This window comes from Doryrhamphus excisus, chromosome 23 (genome assembly GCF_030265055.1).
Source record: "Doryrhamphus excisus isolate RoL2022-K1 chromosome 23, RoL_Dexc_1.0, whole genome shotgun sequence".
Classification (NCBI taxonomy): domain Eukaryota; kingdom Metazoa; phylum Chordata; class Actinopteri; order Syngnathiformes; family Syngnathidae; genus Doryrhamphus; species Doryrhamphus excisus.
In genome coordinates, this window is record NC_080488.1 from 7,741,539 (window position 1) to 7,764,030 (window position 22,492).

At 42.2% G+C, this 22,492-nt stretch overlaps 1 protein-coding gene across 5 annotated transcripts in view; it reads left to right on the forward strand.

Moving 5' to 3' along the window:
• Positions 1 to 21,110, forward strand: part of frmpd3 (FERM and PDZ domain containing 3) — a 113,051-nt gene extending 91,941 nt beyond the window's left edge. For 2 of the 5 annotated variants that reach the window (XM_058063146.1, XM_058063148.1), the window contains 9 exons: positions 3,890 to 4,021; positions 4,132 to 4,251; positions 7,572 to 7,708; positions 9,287 to 9,413; positions 9,872 to 9,961; positions 10,976 to 11,155; positions 11,238 to 11,373; positions 11,909 to 12,790; positions 14,234 to 21,110. In XM_058063146.1, coding sequence (XP_057919129.1) covers positions 3,890 to 4,021; positions 4,132 to 4,251; positions 7,572 to 7,708; positions 9,287 to 9,413; positions 9,872 to 9,961; positions 10,976 to 11,155; positions 11,238 to 11,373; positions 11,909 to 12,790; positions 14,234 to 17,010 — 4,581 coding nt within the window. In that variant the 3' untranslated portion in view covers positions 17,011 to 21,110. The remainder of the gene's footprint in view (positions 1 to 3,889; positions 4,022 to 4,131; positions 4,252 to 7,571; positions 7,709 to 9,286; positions 9,414 to 9,871; positions 9,962 to 10,975; positions 11,156 to 11,237; positions 11,374 to 11,908; positions 12,791 to 14,233) is intronic. The other 3 variants (XM_058063149.1, XM_058063147.1, XM_058063150.1) reach the window with 3 other exon arrangements.
• Positions 21,111 to 22,492: the final 1,382 nt, after the last annotated feature.

Here is a 22,492-nt window from a genome sequence, read left to right on the forward strand (position 1 = left end):
TGCACCTACTTAGGATTCACATATTCCTCCGATAAAGCCCTCTAAATAAACAATGCATTTACATGCTGTCACATTCATGTCACATTCATGATAACATGTAATCTTCTGTTCCCTTCAGGGGTTGCCACAACAAATCAATCTCCTCCATCCAACCCTTGTCTTCCGCATCTGTCTCTCTCACATAAACTACCGTCATGTCCTCCTTTCCAACATCCATAAACCTCCTCTTTGGGCTTCTTCTACGCCTCTTACCTGGCAGCTCTAAACGCAGCATTCTTCTACTAATATATTCACTATCTCTCCTCTGGACATGTCCCAACCATCTCAGTCTGGCCTATATGACTTTATCTCCAAGGCCTATAACATGTAATGTCCCTGTGATGTACTCGTTCCTGATCCTATCCATCATGGTCACTCCCTGATGGGATGGCTGTATCTTTTGGTACACGACTTGTGCTCCCCTTTGAGCTGGTACATTCATTCATTCATTCATTTTCTACCGATTTTCCTCACAAGGGTCGCAGGGGTGCTGGAGCCTATCCCAACTGTCTTTGGGCGAGAGGCGGGGTACACCCTGGACTGGTCGCCAGCCAATCACAGGGCACATATAGACAAACAACCATTCACACTCACATTCATACCTATGGACAATTTGGAGTCGCCAATTAAGTTTTTGGAATGTGGGATGAAACCGGAGTACTCGGAGAAAACCCACGCATGCACGGGGAGAACATGCAAACTCCACACAGAGATGGCCAAGGGTGGAATCAAACCCTGGTCTCCTAGCTGTGAGGTGCGCTGCGCGCTAACCACTCGACCGCTGTGCCACTGGTACATTCATTATTGGTTCAAAAATGTGTGCTAACAAGTACAAACTCCAAGGGTGGAATCGAACCCTGGTCTCCTAGTTGTGAGACGGTAACCACTCAACCACCGTGCGCCGGTACATTCATTCATTCATTCATTTTCTACCGCTTTTTCCTCTCGAGGGTCGCGGGGGTGCTGGAGCCTATCCCAGCTTTCTTCGGGCGAGAGGCGGGGTACACCCTGGACTGGTGGCCAGCCAATCACAGGGCACATATAGACAAACAACCATTCACACTCACATTCATACCTATGGACAATTTGGAGTCGCTAATTAATTACATTGTAGCTATCATAATCTCTATCATTTACAAAGTTGGTTCTGTTGCTGCAGTGTTGTACAATACACTTAATTAATAAATGTCCACTCTGTCTTTGCACTCCAAACCATTATTCAAGTTCAAATATGAAAAGCCATATTTATCTATTACATTCCAGAAAAGAAAAAACAGAATGTCTTGTTCGTTTCCCAAAATCTCTCACTAATGCGATCAGGAAGCTAAAGCGATAAATGAATTCAGTCAGACTGAGCTGTGTCATTTTCCAAGAAGAATCCGACATCTCTGAACAGACTCATTAAGTCGGCTCTATTAGATTTCATAAATCTGCTCACAGAGGTAGAGAAAGGAGTGCAAAAGAGAGAGTGCATTTACGTTAAAGGAGAGATGGAAACTGTCCCTTCTCAGCCTAATTAAATGGAATTTCAGCATAATATGAAAGCCTGGATCAATAAAGAATACTGCAGATTAAATCAATGGCACGCCAGAATGCACAGTTGCACAGCCATTAGAAAGTCTGTCAAGTGACGCTTTCCTGCAGCGTTCTCGGCTCCGAGCCATACACTTTTGTGGCCCCAGTTGATTGTACAACTTCTTCGTCATTTATGGCAAAGACTACAAGTCCTGAAAGTGAAACTGCTTGTCCTTGCTTTTAAGAGATAGCAATTGCTTCCGATTAGAACGCAAACAACTAACAGAGTCAAAGCCAAACTACATTAACATGTCCAGGGTTCTACATTAAAAACAAAAATAACTTTTCCCATGGGGAATCCTTAAGGTGAGAACTACCGAAATATCATCTAATTTTTGTGGCATCACATGAGAATCTCAAATAAAGATGAAATGATTATCATTTCTTGTGGTTGTTTTCCTACATAGATCATGACGTTGCATGGAAATCTGGATTGTCAAGAGACTTCTAGGCACTTTGCCTTTTATAAGTTTTGTGCACCACAATGAAACATTATTGAATAGACACATTTGTGTACTGGTAAAGTGTTTTTAATCCAGAAAAAAAATGCTCATATAGTCAAACAATAATTTGTGAAGCAAAGGTGAGAAAAATACACAGAGAAATGGAAGCGCTAGATTTTGTAGCTTGTGCAAAATCAGCACTTGGTATTGGATCTAATCGGTGGTGTTTCATTGTGACCACTTCAAATTGTCACAGCAATGTGATTCAATCACCTGTGCCATCATTTGATTTGCTGCCGCTAATAAAATACTTGTTTAGGAGGCACTGGTTCATCACTTTTTGCTGTTTTCCTTCACAAGTTGTTGAAGAATTAGACCATGTTGGCAGGGACGCCATGATAGATGTTTTCGTAGTCAAACCAATAATAATTGGTTGAACGGGTGTGGGTAAAACGCAGACTGTGGTCTAAATAAACAATTCTGATTGGTCCATTTCAAGATTTGCAAGAATTGGTTTGCAAATTACCACCAGAATTACGCAGTCCGTGTTTTACCAACACCCAACAAGAACCGCTTAAAAAAAAAAAAACTCTTCACAGTACGGCATGCCAAAGTGCACTTACCCGACGGGAATATCACTGATTGGATTTACTTGCCCCAATTTTGTTTTAACTTGCCCCGGGCCATCGGGACATCGTTATTGTCGAGCCCTGAATGTCAGTGTTACATCTTTCTCAATATCTACAATAAAACCAGAGCTAGAGTTTGCCTTGTACACAACCAAAACATTCATTCATTCATTCATTTTCCTCATGAGGGTCGCGGGGGGTGCTGGAGCCTATCCCAGCTGACTTTATCTCCAAGGCCTATAACATGTAATGTACTCGTTCCTGATCCTATCCATCATGGTCACTCCCTGATGGTATGGCTGTATCTTTTGGTACACGACTTGTGCTCCCCTTTGAGATGATACATTCATTCATTCATTTTCTACCGCTTTTCCTCACAAGGGTCGCGGGGGTGCCGGGGTACACCCTGGACTGGTCGCCAGCCAATCACAGGGCACATATAGACAAACAACCATTCACACTCACATTCATACCTATGTGAGAGTGTGTCATATTCCACACAGAGATGGTCGAGGGTGGAATTGAACCCTGGTCAATAGTGGTCAATAGTATTAAGACACTAATGTCCTAATAATAAGAGGAAGACGTTTTATGAGGTTTGAAGTCGTAATATGATGCAGAGAAACAATGTAATATAATGAGGGGAAAAAAAACCAAAAAACAGAAAAACCTAGCCAATTGAAAAGACGCTACAATATTATAAGAATAATGTCCAAATATTACGGTAATGAATTCCAAATATTGTGAACAAAAGTTTAAATATTTGAAAAAAAATGAATTGGAGGAAAAAACTGTAATGTAAGAAAAACCACAGGGCACATAAAGACAAACAACCATTCACACTCACATTCATACCTATGGATAATTTGGAGTCGCTAATTAACCTAGCATGTTTTTGGAATGTGGGAGGAAACCGGAGTACCCGAGATGGCCGAGGGTGGAACAACCAAAACATTTCGTATATATTTACCGTGCAGAATAAAGATTCACCATTGCTCAAAATGACAAATATGACATTGAAGTATAGAATAACGAAGTAGCCATCACTATGATATCACGATGACAAAGTGCTCTGAATAAAAAATGCAGGCAATCCACTGAGGAAATTGCCTCCATATATCAAAGTATTTGTTGCAGTATTCCTACACTGGAAATATATATTTTTTTCATCTGTCTCATCTGTTCCCACCGTTCTCCATCCAGGATGTGATCTCCTCCCTGCAGGACCGCCTCTCACTACGTTACATTGAGCACTTTGCCTTGGTGCTGGAGGCAGGCGGTCTTGACCAGAATCAAAAACTACATCTGCTGCAGGAGAACCAGCCCCTGACGCATGTAAATACTATAAAACGTAAAAGCTGTGGATGTATTTTATTAATGTATTCAAACCTCGGGAAAACAAGAATATGCTACGGTTGTGAGAGGTGTCTTCTGTCTTCCGTCAGGTGGTGCATAGAACCTATTTCCAAGGAATGAAGTGTCTGTTTCGCATCTGCTTCTTCCCCAAGGACCCCGCAGACTTGCTTAGAAGGGACCCGGCGGCATTTGAGTATCTGTACATTCAGGTAATAAAAATGCTTTAAAGGGGAGGATTTCATTGGTGGTCATTCAGTATCGTGGTGTCGCTGTGAGAGATCCATCTTCTCCAAGTGCCAAGGAGCTTCAAATGCTCTCCTGGACAGCTAGGATATCATTTCACTTCCAGAATTTATTACACTCCTCGGGAAGAGGCAGGCTTCAACTTTTGCAACCCAGTATGAGATTTCCAGTGAATAAGAGCAAAGACTGATTTGAAAATACAAACGTCCCTCATTTATCACGGTTAATTGGCTCCAGACACGATCACGATAACTGAAATTAATATTAATAAACAGAATATGTTCATTAATTGTTTGGCGTACCCCAGGGGTCAATACTGGCACAACTATTATTATTATTTATGACTGTTATATAATTTATTTACCAATATTATAGTTCATTAATTGTTTGGCGTACCCCAGGGGTCAATACTGGGACCACTATTATTATTTATGACTGTTATATAATTTATTTACCAATATTATAGTTCATTAATCATTTGGTGTACCCCAGGGGTCAATACTGGGACCACTATTATTATTTATGACTGTTATATAATTTATTTACCGATATTATAGTTCATTAATCGTTTGGCGTACCCCAGGGGTCAATACTGGGACAACTATTATTATTTATTACTGTTATTTAATTTATTTACCGATATTATAGTTCATTAATTGTTCGGCGTACCCCTGGGGTCAATACTGGGACAACTATTAATATTTATGACTGTTATATAATTTATTTACCAATATTATAGTTCATTAATCATTTGGCGTACCCCAGGGGTCAATACTGGGACCACTATTATTATTTATGACTGTTATATAGTTTATTTAGCGATATTATAGTTCATTAATCATTTGGCGTACCCCAGGGGTCAATACTGGGACAACTATTATTATTTATGACTGTTATGTAATTTATTTACCGATATTATATTTCATTAATCGTTTGGCGTACCCCAGGGGTCAATACTGGGACCACTATTATTATTTATTACTGTTATATAATTTATTTACCGATATTATAGTTCATTAATCGTTTTGCGTACCCCATGGGTCAATACTGGGACCACTATTATTATTTATGACTGTTATATAATTTGTTTACTGATATTATAGTTAATTAATCATTTGGCGTACCCCACGGGTCAATACTGGGACCACTATTATCATGTATGACTGTTATATAATTTATTTACCGATATTATAGTTCATTAATCCTTTGGCGTACCCCAGGGGTCAATACTGGGACAACTATTATTATTTATGATTGTTATATAATTTATTTACCGATATTATATTTCATTAATCGTTTGACTTACCCCAGGGGTCAATACTGGGACCACTATTATTATTTATGACTGTTATAATACATTTTATTTGTATAGCGCTTTTCAAGATACTCAAAGACACTTTACAAAAGAATGAAGTTGAATAAATATATTATTATTTTTATTTATTTAAATTTATTATTATTATTGTTATATCATTTATTTACCGATATTATAGTTTGTTAATCGTTTGGCGTACCCCAGGGGTCAATACTGGGACCACTATTATTATTTATTACTGTTATATAATTTATTTACCAATGTTTATTTATAAACATTGGCTCTTATTTTGTTACACTGCCTTATCATTAATAAGTGGTGATGTATTTAAAATTAGAAAAAAGTACATTTGGAATACAGGAAGTGAACAAATGTATTGTAATTGTTGTGAAACAGAAAGGGGGTAGGATTACATAAGCTTTGCTTCTTCCTACTTCCTTTTTGAATGAATGGATTACCATGACCAAAATGGAATTACTTCTGTTCGTTATTTTGAAGTATAAGACAAATAAAATATCCAGAATATGTTCATTAATCGTTTGGCGTACCCCAGGGGTCAATACTGGGACCACTATTATTATTTATGACTGTTATATAATTTATTTACCGATATTATAAACATTGGCTCTTATTTTGTTACACTGCCTTATCATTCTGTGATGTATTTAAAATTAGAAAAGAGTACATTTGGAATACAGGAAGTGAACAAATGTATTGTAATTATTGTGAAACAGAAAGGGGGTAGGATTACATAAGCTTTGCTTCTTCCTACTCCTTTTTGAATGAATGGATTACCATGACCAAAATGGAATTACTTCTGTTAATTTTTTTGAAATACAAACGTCCCTCATTTATCACGGTTAATTGGCTCCAGACCCGATCACGATAACTGAAATTCTGTGAAGTAAGACTTAGTATTAATAAACAGAATATGTTCATTAATTGTTTGGCGTACCCCAGGGGTCAATACTGGGACAACTATTATTATTTATGACTTATTTACTGACTATTATATAATTTACATTCTATATAATTTATTTACCGATATTATAGTCCATTAATCATTTAGCGTACCCCAGGGGTCAATACTGGGACAACTATTATTATTTATGACTGTTATATAATTTATTTACCGATATTATAGTTCATTAATCGTTTGGCGTACCCCAGGGGTCAATACTGGGACCACTATTATTATTTATTACTGTTATATACATTGGCTCTTATTTTGTTACACTGCCTTATCATTAATAAGTGGTGATGTATTTAAAATTAGAAAAGAGTATATTTGGAATACAGGAAGTGAACAAATGTATTGTAATTGTTGTGAAACAGAAAGGGGGTAGGATTACATAAGCTTTGCTTCTTCCTACTCCTTTTTGAATGAATGGATTACCATGACCAAAATGGAATTACTTCTGTTCGTTATTTTGAAGTATAAGACAAATAAAATATCCAGACAATGTCAACTGGGATGAGTCATGCCAGCCGAAGTATTCAGATATTTTGTCAGTTAGTTACTTCTTATCACGGTAGTGATAGTGATTTTCAGAAAGCAGCAATTTGCTTGTCTACATGACGACGACATGACGAATTTTCAGATTTTCTCATTCTGGAAAAATATCATTTCAGGGCACCCAGAACATTTTTTGCCCTAAATTAATCTTCGTCAAACTTTTCTAGATTATCACACAAAGTCACCTTTGATATTTCAAAGTTCCATGAAAAAAGATTTGCCTTCTTGACTGGTTTTAAGAAACTCTACAGACAAAATTACAGTAATGAGTCAGACTTATTCACCTTATTCAATCACAATCCCATTTACCTCCACAGCAGACAACTTAACATGATTATCAGTTTGGGGAGTTTGAGCACTTAAACAAATGGCATGACTCAGACCAGGTTCCTAATGTTTAATAGTGCTGTTTGCAATTAGCGGCACTCAAAGAATCACACATCACGTCCTCACAGAATCGCAATGATGTAATCAAGGAACGCTTTGGCATGGATTGGAAATCTGACATCACATTACGACTGGCCGCACTCCATATCTACATCACTGTGTCCTCGGCGAGGCCCAATCAGAAGATTTCTCTCAAGCATGTAGAGTAAGTCCACAGTCTTGTTAACTGTTCAAATGTGTGAATTATGTTTTATCACTCTATGAATTTTATGTGTTATATAGGAGAGGTTTGTTTTTTGGGGGGTTAGAAAATGACGTACGTAAAAGTTGTACAGCTAAAAAAAAAAAAGGCAGCTCATTAATGCAGGTAATGGGACACACCTATATATTCCGCTTACAAAGCCTGCTATTAAAACACCTCCAATAAATTATATATAAATGTCGTAGCCATGTAGTAACAGATATATTCATGTTAACATCTGATACTTACAGTATTTTTGCCTTATTTTGGTTGTTTTAGTGGCGGCACGGCGTCGAGTGGTTAGCGCGCAGACCTCACAGCAAGGAGACCAGGGTTCAATTCCACTCTCGGTCATCTCTGTGTGGAGTTTGCATGTTCTACCCGTGCATGCGTGGGTTTTTTCCGGGTACTCCGGTTTCCTCCCACATTCCAAAAACATGCTAGGTTAATTGGGTGGAATTGAACTCGGGTCACCTAGCTGTGAGGCCTGCGCATTAACTACTCGCACATCGTGTCATTCATTCATTAATTTTCTACCGCTTTTCCTCACAAGGGTCGCGGGGGTGCTGGAGCCTATCCCAGCTGTCTTCGGGTGAGAGGCGGGGTACACCCTGGACTGGTGGCCGGCCAATCACAGGGCACATATAATCAAACAACCATTCACACTCACATTCATACCTATGGACAATTTGGAGTCGCTAATTAACCTAGCATGTTTTTTGGAATGTGGGAGGAAAGCGAAGAAAACATGCAAACTCCACACAGAGATGACCGAGGGTGGAATCGAACTCGGGTCTCCTAGCTGTGAGACCTGCGCGTTAACCACTCACACACCGTGCAGCCTATCCTGAAACTCATTCATTCATTCATTCATTCATTTTCTACCGCTTTTTCCTCTCAAGTGCTGGAGCCTATCCCAGCTGTCTTTGGGCGAGAGGCGGGGTACACCCTGGACTGGTCGCCAGCCAATCACAGGGCACATATAGACAAACAACCATTCACACTCACATTCATACCTATGGACAATTTGGAGTCGCTAATTAACCTAGCATGTTTTTTGGAATGTGGGAGGAAACCGGAGAAAACATGCAAACTCCACACAGAGAGTGAAATTGAACCCGGGTCACCTAGCTGTGAGACGTGCGCGTTAACCACTTCCACACCGTGCAGCCTATCCTAAAACTCATTATTTCTTATTCTGGTATTGACAATAAAATAATTTCAAATAAATCAGTTTGACCTGCCTACCGGGAACCAACTGCGTGAGAGTTAAGAGTTTCCGCTGTCATAAATAAGCAGGAAAAATGATCATTTCTATTCATCTGTCATGAAACAAAGAAACCCATTATTTTGTGAAATTACATTTCTCCTTTAATTTTTGCATTCTTTAAAAACCTCAACCTGGCAAATAATTAGCTCTTGTCATCGCAGCCACAGTAATATCGCCCACTGACCATGTCGAGTGTTCATGGAGGAAGTTTGTTTAGTCATTATATTCTTTTTTTTGTTTTTTTCTCTATCGCTCTCTCTCTCTGTCAACAGAAAGGAGTGGGGACTTGAGCCTTTCCTTCCCCTCACTCTGCTTCCAACAGTCAAAGAGAAGAACGTATGCAAGATTCTGTCACAGCTGTTGAAGACCTACCAGCATCCACCACCATCGGGCAACAAGGTGCAACTAACGATAACGCTACGCTCTTGTTTAACACATGACAGGACGAAATACGCGGTCATCGTTTTCTCACTCAGCATCGACGTTGTATGAATAATAATTGGACTCTCTGTGATGCCATACAAAATCAAGGTAGCAGAAAAGGCAAACACCATGAATAGATGTGGTAATTCTTATCCATTGTCATACCATTTTTACGTCTTTATTGATGTTTTTTTAAGGATATCAGACTGTAGTTACAATGCAGCTCAAAATTTCGAGACAAAAAAAGCTATTTTATATTATGGTCTGTATAACGGCTGAGCTATACAGCTTTAAAAAAAAAAAAAAAAAGCAACTCTGTGTTTTGGGGTGTTGTGTAAGCATTTGTTATAACATGTGTGGCTCAATAGTGCCACCATCAGGTTGTGTTGGAAGAAATTGAGCTTCTATTTTTTTTTTTTTTATTCTGTTGGCAGGTCCCTCCTCTCCAAGGAAAACTGCAGTACATGCGGGTACTCAATGACCTCCCCCCCTTTGGAGGAATACTGTTCAACACGGTTGAACTGGTAAATACAAGTTCAATCATGAACACAGAGACCGAAAAATGACCTAATGAATATTCATTCATTCATTCATTCATTTTCTACCGCTTATCCTCAAGAGGGTCGCGGGAGGGTGCTGGAGCCTATCCCAGCTGTGTTCGGGCGAAAGGCGGGGTACAGCCAATCACAGGGCACATATAGACAAACAACCATTCACACTCACATTCATACCTATGGACAATTTGGAGTCGCCTAGCATGTTTTTTTAACCGAGCAATATCTTCATTTTTATTTTTCTACACAAAATAAGATGAATAATAAAGAAAATCAATCAATCAGTAATAAATAAATAAATATAATAATAATAATAAAACAGCAAATAATAAAAACTTAAGAAACCACATATAGTTGGTGGGTAGACAAATTATTTTTTTCAGATTAAAATGAACAAAGCATTATTAGAGCCCTGTAGACATGACAAAACACGACTATAGTCACATTTATACTCTTTTTATTTACAACATATTGCGCAACTACAGGGTCTTGAGACACATGCTAACTCGCAAACTAGAGAGCTAGCGACCTAAACGGTATCCTCCAAGTTATTTCCTTTAAACTTAAAAAGCCAAAAACTTACCACTTCCACACGGATAGGGAGGATAACTATTAACAGTTATTTAACCTTTAACATGAACATTAATCAAACGTAATATTTTTTTCTGGGTACATGATACCATACAGCATCCATATCAAACTTGCGCGGGGGCCTCAAACTAGTGTCCTGCGGGCCACATTTGGCCCGCGGGCCGTGTGTTTGAGACCCCTGGTCTAGATAGAGACGGGTCGGAGGTAGCAAGGAGGCTTTTCTTTTATGACCTTTAGAAAAACCTGCAACTTCATACGCAAGTCTTATCTCAAAAGTGAGGGATATTTTTCTCATGCTAGGTCATTTTTCATAATAGAGGACTTCTCCATTAGCGATGCAACCTATGCAATCTATGGAATTAACTTTAGTAAATATTCGGTGTTGTTCAATAGGATGAGAAACAATCAGCCACAACTCTTCTGGTGGGTCCTCGACATGGCATCAGTCATGTGATTGATCTGAAAAACAACCTGACCACCGTTCTGACCGAGTTCAGCAGAATATCCAAGATCCAGCTCTATCGAGAAACACAAGGCGTGGCACGAGTGGAAGTTTCAATCCACGACGGCAAGGTAAAAACGTATTAAATACTACGACTATTACTCCATTATTGATATCTAACATCAATATCCCCGTTCCTGCTACCTCTTGCAGCCTTTGGTTCTACTCATGGAATGGCCAGATGCCACCAACTTTGCCTGCCTCATTTCTGGCTACTACAAGCTCTTTGTAGACCCGAAAAGGAACATTTATTTCAGGATCTCTGGTCAGTCTCACATGACCAAGGCAGGTATGTTGGAAATGTTGGTACAAAAACACAAATTGGAGTCAAAACATCATAAAAGTAGGATCAACCCAACAGCATGCTAGAATAGAATAGTCTATGATATTTACTGGCAAAAAAAACATTTCACAGATTGAACATGAAATAACAAATTGATTCCCATCCCATGGCACCCTCTGCTGTCTGTCATCTTCATCTTGGCTCATCAGAATGAGATACTCATTCTTTTTTCCTGCAAGCCGAAAATTGACATTCTGGATTTCCAGTGTTTACTGTGATCTCAAACATTTCTTCAAGCATGAACAGATCCACTACCATCTGCTGTGTCTACCTGTAGCCTGCAATAGGCGAAGGATCGTCATATTCCATCACATTCCACCAGAATCTAACCCTACAAGCTCAAACAAAACCTCAGCTTTCAACATGCATTTGTGAAATAGTCCACATGAGACCATCAACTGTTGGCTCTGCTTTCCCATTTGGATCTTCTGAAAATCAACCATTTTTTCAAAGCCTCAAACTCTGACGATTCTGTCCTCAGATTACAGAAGCTCCCACCATTCACACCCACGCTCTGGGGCAACCGGAAGTGGAGGGCGAAGAGGGGATGAGAGAGAAAGCTCACACAGAGAGTCAGGGTCTTCCAGGGCCGTAGCTCCTGCAGAGTCTCAACATCTAGGTCTGTGTCATTTCCACCTTCAGGAACAACAGCAGTTTCAGGAGCTCCAAGCACACCCTGAAGCTGAACTTGACATCAATGAGAACTTTATTTCCCAGGAGGCCCCTGGGCGGCCCCGAACCAAGTCAGACCCCACGCAGCAGAGTGCCGAGGATATAACTGGGGTGTCGTTGAGTCCACCAGTGGAAAATGCAGGATTTAGACACCGAGCCCAAACTCTCGCACAGACAAAGAAATCAGCACGTTTCTTCTGTGATTCCTGTAAAGAGAGGCACAGGAACGAAGATCCATCCGCAGTGGGAAGTGGTCGGAGCTCGGGAAAAACATGCTCAAGTGCTTGCGCTTCCCGAGATGGAGGTAGCGTTGACCTCACGGCTCTGCCGCCCCCTGGAAACGAGGACGACGATGAGGAGGAGCCACCCGTTGGAGGTGAAAAGCTGCAACTACCACCACCTGCGATTGCCGCACCACCGCCAGGCTTCAGAGACAACAGCTCTGATGAGGATGACTCAAAGAGAGGGAGGAAGGCGAGAACCAGTGCCAACCCTGATATCACCAGTGGGAAACAACGCCAAACTAAGGAAGATGTGCCCGTGACACTTATTGATAACGTGGCCACGAGAACGGTTCGAGATCATGCACAGGAACTTGACGATGCTTTGGTGTCCACCTTACAAGCTCTTGAGGCTTTGGCAGCTTCTGAGGACTACCCCCATTCCCATCAGCAACCAACACAGACTGCAGGTCAACAGCCTCAGTCATGCTATTGTCCACATCTCAGTAAAACTAACCAGACGTCCACATTACCTTTAAAGAGTATAATCATCTGTTTTTCTACAGTCAAATGGCAACCAAATATTACAATTTACCTGATTTTTGTGGCAGTAATTATTGTTTAATCATAAAGGAAAACTTACTAATTCATAATGGTAATGGTAATAGTTTTATTTCATTTGAACATGCATCAGATTACAATTGAATGCATCACATAATCAATTCACAGTTCTACATGTCCGAAAGGAGTAGGAAGAAGCAAAGCTTATTAAATCCTACCCCTCCATCTGGTACTTTTACAATCAGTAACTGTTATATTTGTTCACTTCCTGCTTTCCATAATACAGTTTAAGGTTTTTTTGGGGTTTTTTTTTTTTTTTTTAAATAATTCTGCATGCTGGCGGCACGGCGGTCGAGTGGTTAGAGCGCAGACCTCACAGCTAGGGTTCAATTCCACCCTCGGCCATCTCTGTGTGGAGTTTGCATGTTGTCCCCATGCATGACTGAGTTTTCTCCGGGTATTCCGGTTTCCTCCCACATTCCGAAAACATGCTAGGTTAATTGGCGACTCCAAATTGTCCCTAGGTATGAATGTGAGTGTGAATGGTAATGGTTTTATTTCATTTGAACATGCATCAGATTACAATTGAATGCATCACATAATCAGTTCACAGTTCCACATGTCCGAAAGGAGTAGGAAGAAGCAAAGCTTATTAAATCCTACCCCTCCATCTGGTACTTTTACAATCAGTAACTGTTACATTTGTTCACTTCCTGCTTTCCATAATACAGTTTAAGGTTTTTTTTTGTTGTTGTTTTTTTTAATAATTCTGCATGCTGGCGGCATGGCGGTTGAGTGGTTAGACCTCACAGCTAGGAGACCAGGGTTCAATTCCACCCTCGGCCATCTCTGTGTGGAGTTTGCATGTTCTTCCCGGGTTTTCTCGGGGTATTCCGGTTTCCTCCCACATTCCAAATTAATTGGCGACTCCAAATTGTCCATAGGTATGAATGTGAGTGTGAATGGTTGTTTGTCTATATGTGCCCTGTGATTGGCTGGCGACCAGTCCAGGGTGTACCCCGCCTCTCACCCGTAGACAGCTGGGATAGGCTCCAGCATCCCCCGCGACCCTCGTGAGGAAAAAGCGGTAGAAAATGAATGAATGAATGACAAATGTGCTAATGACTGAAAATTTACACCAAAAAAATAAAAGTAGAGACAAAAGCCTAAGCCACAGTAGTTTTATATCTTGTGCCTTGGATCGTCTTGGCTTATTAATCAAGCAAACAAATCTCAAGATGTCTGCAAAATAATGCATTCAAAATTTCAAGTATTTTTAGTTACTTCATTTTTGGGAATATACTCCCTAGTTCCTTATCATTCCACTTATGTGCATTTGTTTTATTCCTCAGGGCTCATCGTTTTGGCTGCCATTACACCCGAATCATCGTTGGACTCCGGCCATGAGACAAATTCCTCTGAACTGACAGATGTTTCTGAGATGGTTTCAGCAATGAAGCAGAACCAAAACCAGGCATACCTCCTAGCCCACCATATAAACAAGGAAAGCCGCCTCTGCCGTCGTGATTTTCCTCTGGCAATCCCCGGCTGCACAGCAAAGACAATAGGGACGGGGGCATTTTCTGTAGGTCAGATTCGTGCTGGATGTCCACCCAAGCAAGTAATCCTCAGTAAGACTGTGCCCTTTAAAGTCGGCCCCTGTCAAGACTCTGGAATAGTCGGTGTTGTGACGGAGCATAGAACCAATCAAGAAACTATTCCGAACGAGCAGACGCCTGAATTGAAAGCAAACTTCGATTCCACTAAAGGAACCGTCCCCGATCCTCCATCTAAACCAACGGAAGAACTTAAAGTGTCTGAGATTTCACTTTCAGCTCAAGTCACTAAAGATCCAAAGTTATCCATTGCCGCTGGGGAGATACCGAGGCTAAATCTTCCAGATGGCGTAAAGGAGAAAGCAGCACCACCTCTTAATTCAGACAAAGCCTTATCTGTTCTCTTAAGTGTGGACAGAACTTCCTCAGCCAAGATTCCCCTAACTAACATGTGCCAAGACGCCGAGACTGCCTCTAGCGAGACCATGAAGCCTTCCAGTTCGACGGAATTTCTGTCAGTAGATGATCTTTTCTGCACGTGCCCAGTACAACAGGAACCCGGGCCTCAGTTAAGAATTAAAGATCCGCAGGTTCAGAAGGTGGTAGTGTTTCAATCCTCATCCCCGACTGATGACGAGCGTCTTCGAGCAAAAGGACTCTTCTTAGCTAACAACAAAGAAACTGCAGTAAGAGTCGCAGCGGAATGTACTTTGGCAAAACCAAGTCCTACAGTTCAGAAGAAGTATTCTCCTCGTTTGCCTCTAAAAGCAGAAAGAAAAGATGGAGCAGAGACCAAGACTGATGTCGCACCAGGAAAATCTCACTCTGAGCCGCAGATATGTGCCACAAAATCATTACCTAATTTGGAGGATAGCGCAGCGAGCCCATCTTTAGATAAGGTATCTACTCTACCAGCGAGAGAATCGAAGAAAGTGGGCAAGCCCCAGCGAAGTGCCCCCTTTTTAAGCATCCGAAATCTACTTTCCGCGACCTTCCCAGCAAGAATGAGAAGAGAAACAGATGAGCGACGGGCTCAGCTTCAAAAAGTTCGTCAGTACGAGTTGGAGTTCTTAGAAGAGCTACTGAAACCCAAGTCCTCGCAGGGAGAGTATTTACCCCAAGGATCCTCACCTGTGACCTCAGGGACCCCTTGTGCCTGTCAGCTACGCACCAGCCCTGTCCTAAAAGCACCGGGAATCTCCAGGGAGCAGAGACGTAGCTGTGACTGTAAGCGAATGTGTAGAGGAATGAGGTTACCGGACACACCGGTCGGCTCCACGACAGAAACGCAGAACCGAGGCAGGGAGAGAACTACGGCTAAGACTCCTACCACGGTCCCTAAGGTACCTCACAGTGAAGGCACTACAAGAAGATCTCAGAACTTGGAAGTCAAAACTGCACGAATACGTTCTATCAGTCTTGAGTCGAGGGAACCGAGGGGAGAGCAGGGGTCCTGTTTGCCGGCCTGTACCTCACAAACTGACTATATGGAGGAACCACAAAAGCTCCAGAGGCGATATAGCATTGGAGAACTGGATAACAATACAAACACTCCCGTTTATGCGGAAGTGAAGCCTAAATCTAAGAGTCTTGAGAAAGAGATGGAGAGAGTCAGGGCCACAGGATTGAGGCTGCCGACCCCAGTGGAGCCAATTCATACGCAGTCTCTTCAGCCGGACGGAAAGGGAAAGAAGGGGGTGTTTTTTATACAGAGCAATGAGTTATTGTGTGAAAATAAAAGCGAAACCGGGGAGGTACTGCTAACCTTGCCAAGCGAAGATGGCGACGACAAGGATAAATGCTGCTCATTCTGTTTCTGCTACAGAAAATGCGAGGCAGCAGATGAGAGCAGTGAGAAGGACGAGTTATCCTACTCCATTCCGCTTCAGGTTCTTCCAGGCATGGAGTTGGATTCAAGTACCTTCCCTGTTGTGAGCAAAACCCTCCAGGTTCTTAATGCAGAGGACTGTAGTGGCGAGGAGGACGCGGAGAAAGAACCACAGGCACAGGAGATCGACCTCAGAGCATGCAGTACCCTGGAGGGCAGCCTGGCACGGGTTCAGGCTCTCCAAGGGAAATCCTTCAACTTGCCGGATGGTTTCCTAAATGCCCAGTTGGACGCTAACGAGTTATTAGCTATCCTGCGTCAGTGTGCAAACAGCCCACAAGCTGAGGGCGAAGCTCGTCTTCAGCCCTCGCGGATTGCGGAGTACAAACAGGAGCTGGCGGTGCGCTTCAAGGAATTCCGAGCATCGTGTCGGAGAGTGGCGAGCGTGGAAAAAAGCCCGACTTGTATGCTCGCTGTTGTCACGGCCAGCTTTAAAGTGCTGTGCGATTTAACGCAGACCTTCATAAAACTGGTCAGAGGGGTTCGCACAGAAGCTCAAAGACAGCAGCTGCTGAGGAAAGTGGAGGAAGTCGCCATTAACTACACTTTGCTTCTTCGCGCGGCAGAAGAATCGATGGGACATTCGAGCAGCCTGCCAACAAAAACACTGAGCCCTCAAGTGTCCTCCAACACCAATAACATGAGCTCACTCACCCGGCCCATCAAAGTCCTTCCCGCCCAGTAAAGATAACTCCACAAATCCAACACAAGCTCATTAAATATTCATTTATTGTTTACATTTTTACTGAATGTGCAACGGATACTAAATGCAGCTGTTCCATCCCATGTTTACAGGCCCTGAGGTAGCCTTGTGGATATTGCTCTGTAATGTAAAGATACACCAAAATAATGCACAAGTGAACAGAACCCCACAAAAGACTGAGTGATACAGGGCTAATCACCTCATCAGTATATTATCAAAAACAAATAAGTCAATACAGTATAATATTTTATATGTAGTGTACATTTGAGTTGTGTCTACTTAGAGAATATAACATTTTTGTGAAGAAAAAAGTGATACATATATTTCAAGACAATTATAAAGAATAAAAATATATGCTCTGGACAAAAAAAAGAGATTTTGTCAAGTAGCGACTGCTGTAAAGTGCATAGTTTAAAGCAATGGTTGGTGAAATGGTACTATGTATGTATGAAGTAAATGTTGTAATGAACAGATTTATGTTGGCTATGTCGGACATATTTAAGACATAAGTGCAAGTGTTGGCCCAAGAACCAGATTTGGCCACCGAAGACCAGGTCGCCCATGCACACGCCCTTGACCGCCACCCAAAACGCAATGCACCGGACCCTTATGCTTGCCCCCGTAGGTGGTGGGTCACCTGCGAGCCCCTCCCCCGGGCCTGGCTCCAGGGTGAGGCCCCGGTATCCCACATCCAGGCGAGGTACAGTTCCTCTACGGTACGGTTTAAGTATATCGTGGTCTTGTTCACGAGTGAGGGAAAGTGGGAGCGTGAGGTCGACACACAGATCAGTGCAGCCTCGCAGTAATGCAATTGCTGTACCGGACCCTTATGCTTGCCCCCGTAGGTGGTGGGTCTACGAGGGGGAGATCCTGCGAGCCCCTCCCCCGGGCCTGACTCCAGGGTGAGGCCCCGGTATCCCACATCCGGGTGAGGTACGGTTCCTCCTCTATGGTATGGTTTAAGTATCTCGGGGTCTTGTTCACGATTGAGGGAAAATGGGAACGTGAGGTCGACACACGGATCGGTGCAGCCTCGGCAGTAATGCGGTTGCTGTACCGGACCCTTATGCTTGCCCCCATAGGTGGTGGGTCTACGAGGGGGAGATCCTGCGAGCCCCTCCCCCGGGCCTGGCTCCAGGGTGAGGCCCCGGTATCCCACATCCAGGCGAGGTACAGTTCCTCTACGGTACGGTTTAAGTATATCGTGGTCTTGTTCACGAGTGAGGGAAAGTGGGAGCGTGAGGTCGACACACGAATCAGTGCAGCCTCGCAGTAATGTGGTTGCTGTACCGGACCCTTATGCTTACCCCCGTAGATGGTGGGTCTACGAGGGGGAGAGCCCGTGTGGCTTCTTCGAGCTGGGCCCGGCCCGACCACCAGGGGCTCGCAGGCGGCGAGCCAGTCCCCCGGGCCTGGCTCCAGGGTGAGGCCCCGGTATCCCACATCCGGGCGAGGTACAGTTCCTCCTCTACGGTACAGTTTAAGTATCTCGGGGTCTTGTTCACGAGTGTGGGAAAGTGGGAGCGTGAGGTCGACACACGGATCGGTGCAGCCTCGGCAGTAATGCGGTTGCTGTACCGGACCCTTATGCTTGCCCCCTTAGGTGGTGGGTTTACGAGGGGGAGATCCTGCGTGCCCCTCCCCCAAGCCTTGCTCCAGGGTGAGGCCCCGGTATCCCACAATCCGGGCGAGGTACGGTTCCTCCTCTACGGTACGGTTTAAGTATCTCGGGGTCTTGTTCACGAGTGAGGGAAAGTGAGAGCGTGATGTCGACACACGGATCGGTGCAGCCTCGGCAGTAATGTGGTCGCTGTACCGGACCCTTATGCTTGCTCCCGTAGGTGGTGTGTCGACGAGGGGGAGATCCCGTGTGGCTTCTTCGTGCTGGGCCCAGCCCGACCACCAGGCGCTCGCCTGCGAGCCCCTCCCTTGGGCCTGGCTCCAGGGTGAGGCCACGGTATCCCACATCCGGGCGAGGTACGGTTCCTCCTCTATGGTACGGTTTAAGTATCTCGGGGTCTTGTTCATGAGTGAGGGAAAATGGGAGCGTGAGGTCGACACACGGATCGGTGCAGCCTCGGCAGTAATGCAGTCGCTGTACCGGACCGTCGTGGTGAAAAGAGAGCTGAGCCGGAGGGCAAAGCTCTCAATTTACCGGTCGATCTATGTTCCCACCCTCACCTATGGTCATGAGCTTTGAGTCATGACCGAAAGAACTAGTTCGCGGATACAGGCGGCTGAAATGAGTTTCCTCCGTAGGGTAGCTGGACTCACCCTAAGAGATAGGGTGAGGAGCTCAGTCCGGTCCCCCGGGAGGGGCTCAGAGTAGAGCCGCTTCTCGAGAGGAGTCAGTTGAGGTGGCTCGGGCATCAAGTCCGGATGCCTCCTGGACGCCTCCCTGGTGAGGTGTTCCGGGCATGCCCAGCCGGGAAAAGGCCCCGGTGCAGACCTAGTACAGTAGTCTCACAGCTGGCCTGGGAACGCCTTGGTGTCCTTTCAGTGGAGCTGGAGAAGGTGGCCGGGGACCGGGAAGTTTGGGCTTTCCTATTAAGACTGCTGCCCCCGCGACCCGGACCCGGATAAGCATAGGAAAATGAATGGATGGATGGTGCCAGTGTTGGATAACAAAACCCGCTCAATGCCAAGCGCAACATAGTCAACTTACGGTAGTCATGCCGACCCTGTTGGTATGCATACACCTGCACTGGGTACATCATGTAGCAGAGACCCAAGTAACACTCTTATCCTCTGTACTATAACATCCTGTAGAGAAAGAATGCCCACACTGCACCTGATACGAGAACTGTGTTTCACACCAAACTTGCATTTCACGATTCACGTGCACAATAAGCCAGTTTATTAAAAATGGACAATTCCTGCTCAAGCCAAACACCGATGTTGTCCTCACATTTAGCTCAAAATACTATGTACTGTAAATCATGCTATAGTTTTAAGTATTACCCATCCACAAGCAATGGAATAAGCTTACTATTCATCTTGTGGAATTAGAACTGATGTTGAAATAATGCATAATACGGTATTTTATCCCATCGTCATCGGCTATGAGTTTCACGTAATCCGAGTCCTTTGTCATGTTAGGTTGTCAGGCGCAATATCGATTTGCTTTCTATGTGCTGTTGTACATTGTGCAATCTAGGAAGTATATAAGAAAAACACACAAAGTAGTTTTCTATGTATTTTAATAAAACTAACACATACGCTTTGTGTCTGAAATCTTCTTTGTGTCTCCATTAGATATGAAGTCGCTTCACACGTGTGTTAGCCTAATATGGACATGCTGTTAAAGGACAGTGCTGTGCAAAAGCACGGATAGCAAATTAATAAATACTGATGAAATTGTATTTTCCAAAACAGTATATAAATGTTAAATCCCTGGAATATATTTTAGAAATCCTATTAAAATTGCCCATAAATCATTCAGGGTGTTTTAATTGCACTATTTTACATTTATGATCAGTTTATCAACAGCACAGTTTCACATGATTTTTCTGTTTTAATCAATTAATATAGAAAATTTAATTTCTGACAAAATTATGTTCACAAGCACTCTCTCTTGACAGTTTGTCCGTTGTAGTGGCATTTCTCATAAACATAAAATGTGTTCATTCTTTGGTTCTTTTTCATGAGTTCTCAATGTTGCCCATTAAAAAAAATTATATTTGCATTTTACAGTACGAATAAGAAGATAAGGTTGGAAAATGGCAACATGTAAATATTTTCTACTTTATATTACGCATATTATATTTAAATGTAAATATAAAAATGAAGTATTTGTTATATACACGTCCCCAACATAACAGTTTATAGTAGTAATGTAACATACAGGCAAGTAGCAGACCACTTAAGGAGTAAAGTGCAATGAATAAGCATGAAGCATTTATTTTTCTATTATTGTTATTCTCTCATCATGACAAACAACTTTGTGTGGTTGCTTTGCTGAACTATGACATTCACTCCAAAAAGGCCGCCATGGTGTGATCCATTGTTTCTGTTGTTGGGTGTTGTTTTTTTTGTTTTTTTTTATGTACACCTATTCATTCCTGTCTTACTCTTCGTGGTTTTCACGGTCTTCTGTCTGTGTTAACTCATGTTTTAAGAGCAATAAAGGACATCCTATAAACTCTTTCAGATATTTTGGAAATTGACATTGCATGCAGACGAGGTGTCTAACAGGAGATGCATTCAGAAACATGACGCTATGTAGTATTCTACACTGGTCACTAGGTGTCAGAAATATTCATGTAATACTTGGTAATGCACACATGCATTATAGATTTGATCGCCGGAACATGTATTATCTCATAATGGGCATAATAATAATAATCATAATAATAACACCGGCAATAATCCACTACAAGCAAAAACTCAACTCTGAACACCCAAGTTATGTCTCAAATGGTTTCTTTTCGCTGATTATGTCTAGTATATTGGGTAATACTAGTGTAATAGTAACTATAGGGGTGTTATTTCATGTGTGAAGGTCTCTAATAATGTTAAAAACCCATATTTAAAAGGTTGTGAACAAGTTTTCAATGCTCTAACTACAAAAAATAGTTAGAATCTGATAATCACAGTCAGGTCTGGAACCAGTTAACGAGTATAAACACTACACTACAAAGGTAGTAAGTAAGTAAAGTAAAAATACCTGTAGTTTTTAGATAAAATAAGGTTTTACAACATGCACAAGGAGACAAAATGGCCAATACAGTGCCGGGGGTCAGTGTAGTAATCAGACAAATACAACACAGCTGTGCAGAGCAGGTAAGATGTTGATTGGCTTACAAATAAGTGGGTGGAGTCAGATTTAAGGACTAGGTGAAACCAATTATTTAGGTTATTATAGGTTATTTACATACAAATAGTAAGATATAGTAAGATATTTGTAATATTTGATATTTGATATTAGTAAGATATTTGTTTTTGTTGTGTTTTTGTTGTGTTTATTTATGAATAAACCCCAAATCATGAGAATATTAGTAAGATATTTGTTTTTGTAGTGTTTTTGTTGTGTTTATTTATGAATAAACCCCAAATCATGAGAAATTCAGATTCATCCTGAAGCCCATTTCCAAGGTACTGTACCTTTAAGAACAATAATTGAAATTAAACAGATACTTGCTTCGAAATACTAATACTAATACTAGTACTTTAATATACAGTTCTGGGATTAATAAATGTGTTATCAGCCTCATGTTGTATTGTATTACTTTCCCCGCACTGAGCAGCCAGACGCTTTTGTTCGTGGTTCTACGGTTATCATCACACTTGTCCTCTTTGCCATCTCATCTACCATTCTATGGTGGTATTTCAAAAACACAAAAATGCAAAACATACTACCATTATACTCTTATATTTCTAGTTTAACCATGACACTAAATTAGTTACTTTAATGGCGTTACACGACGTTGTAGTGTAGACTTTGTACTTGATGCTCCTGTCTCGT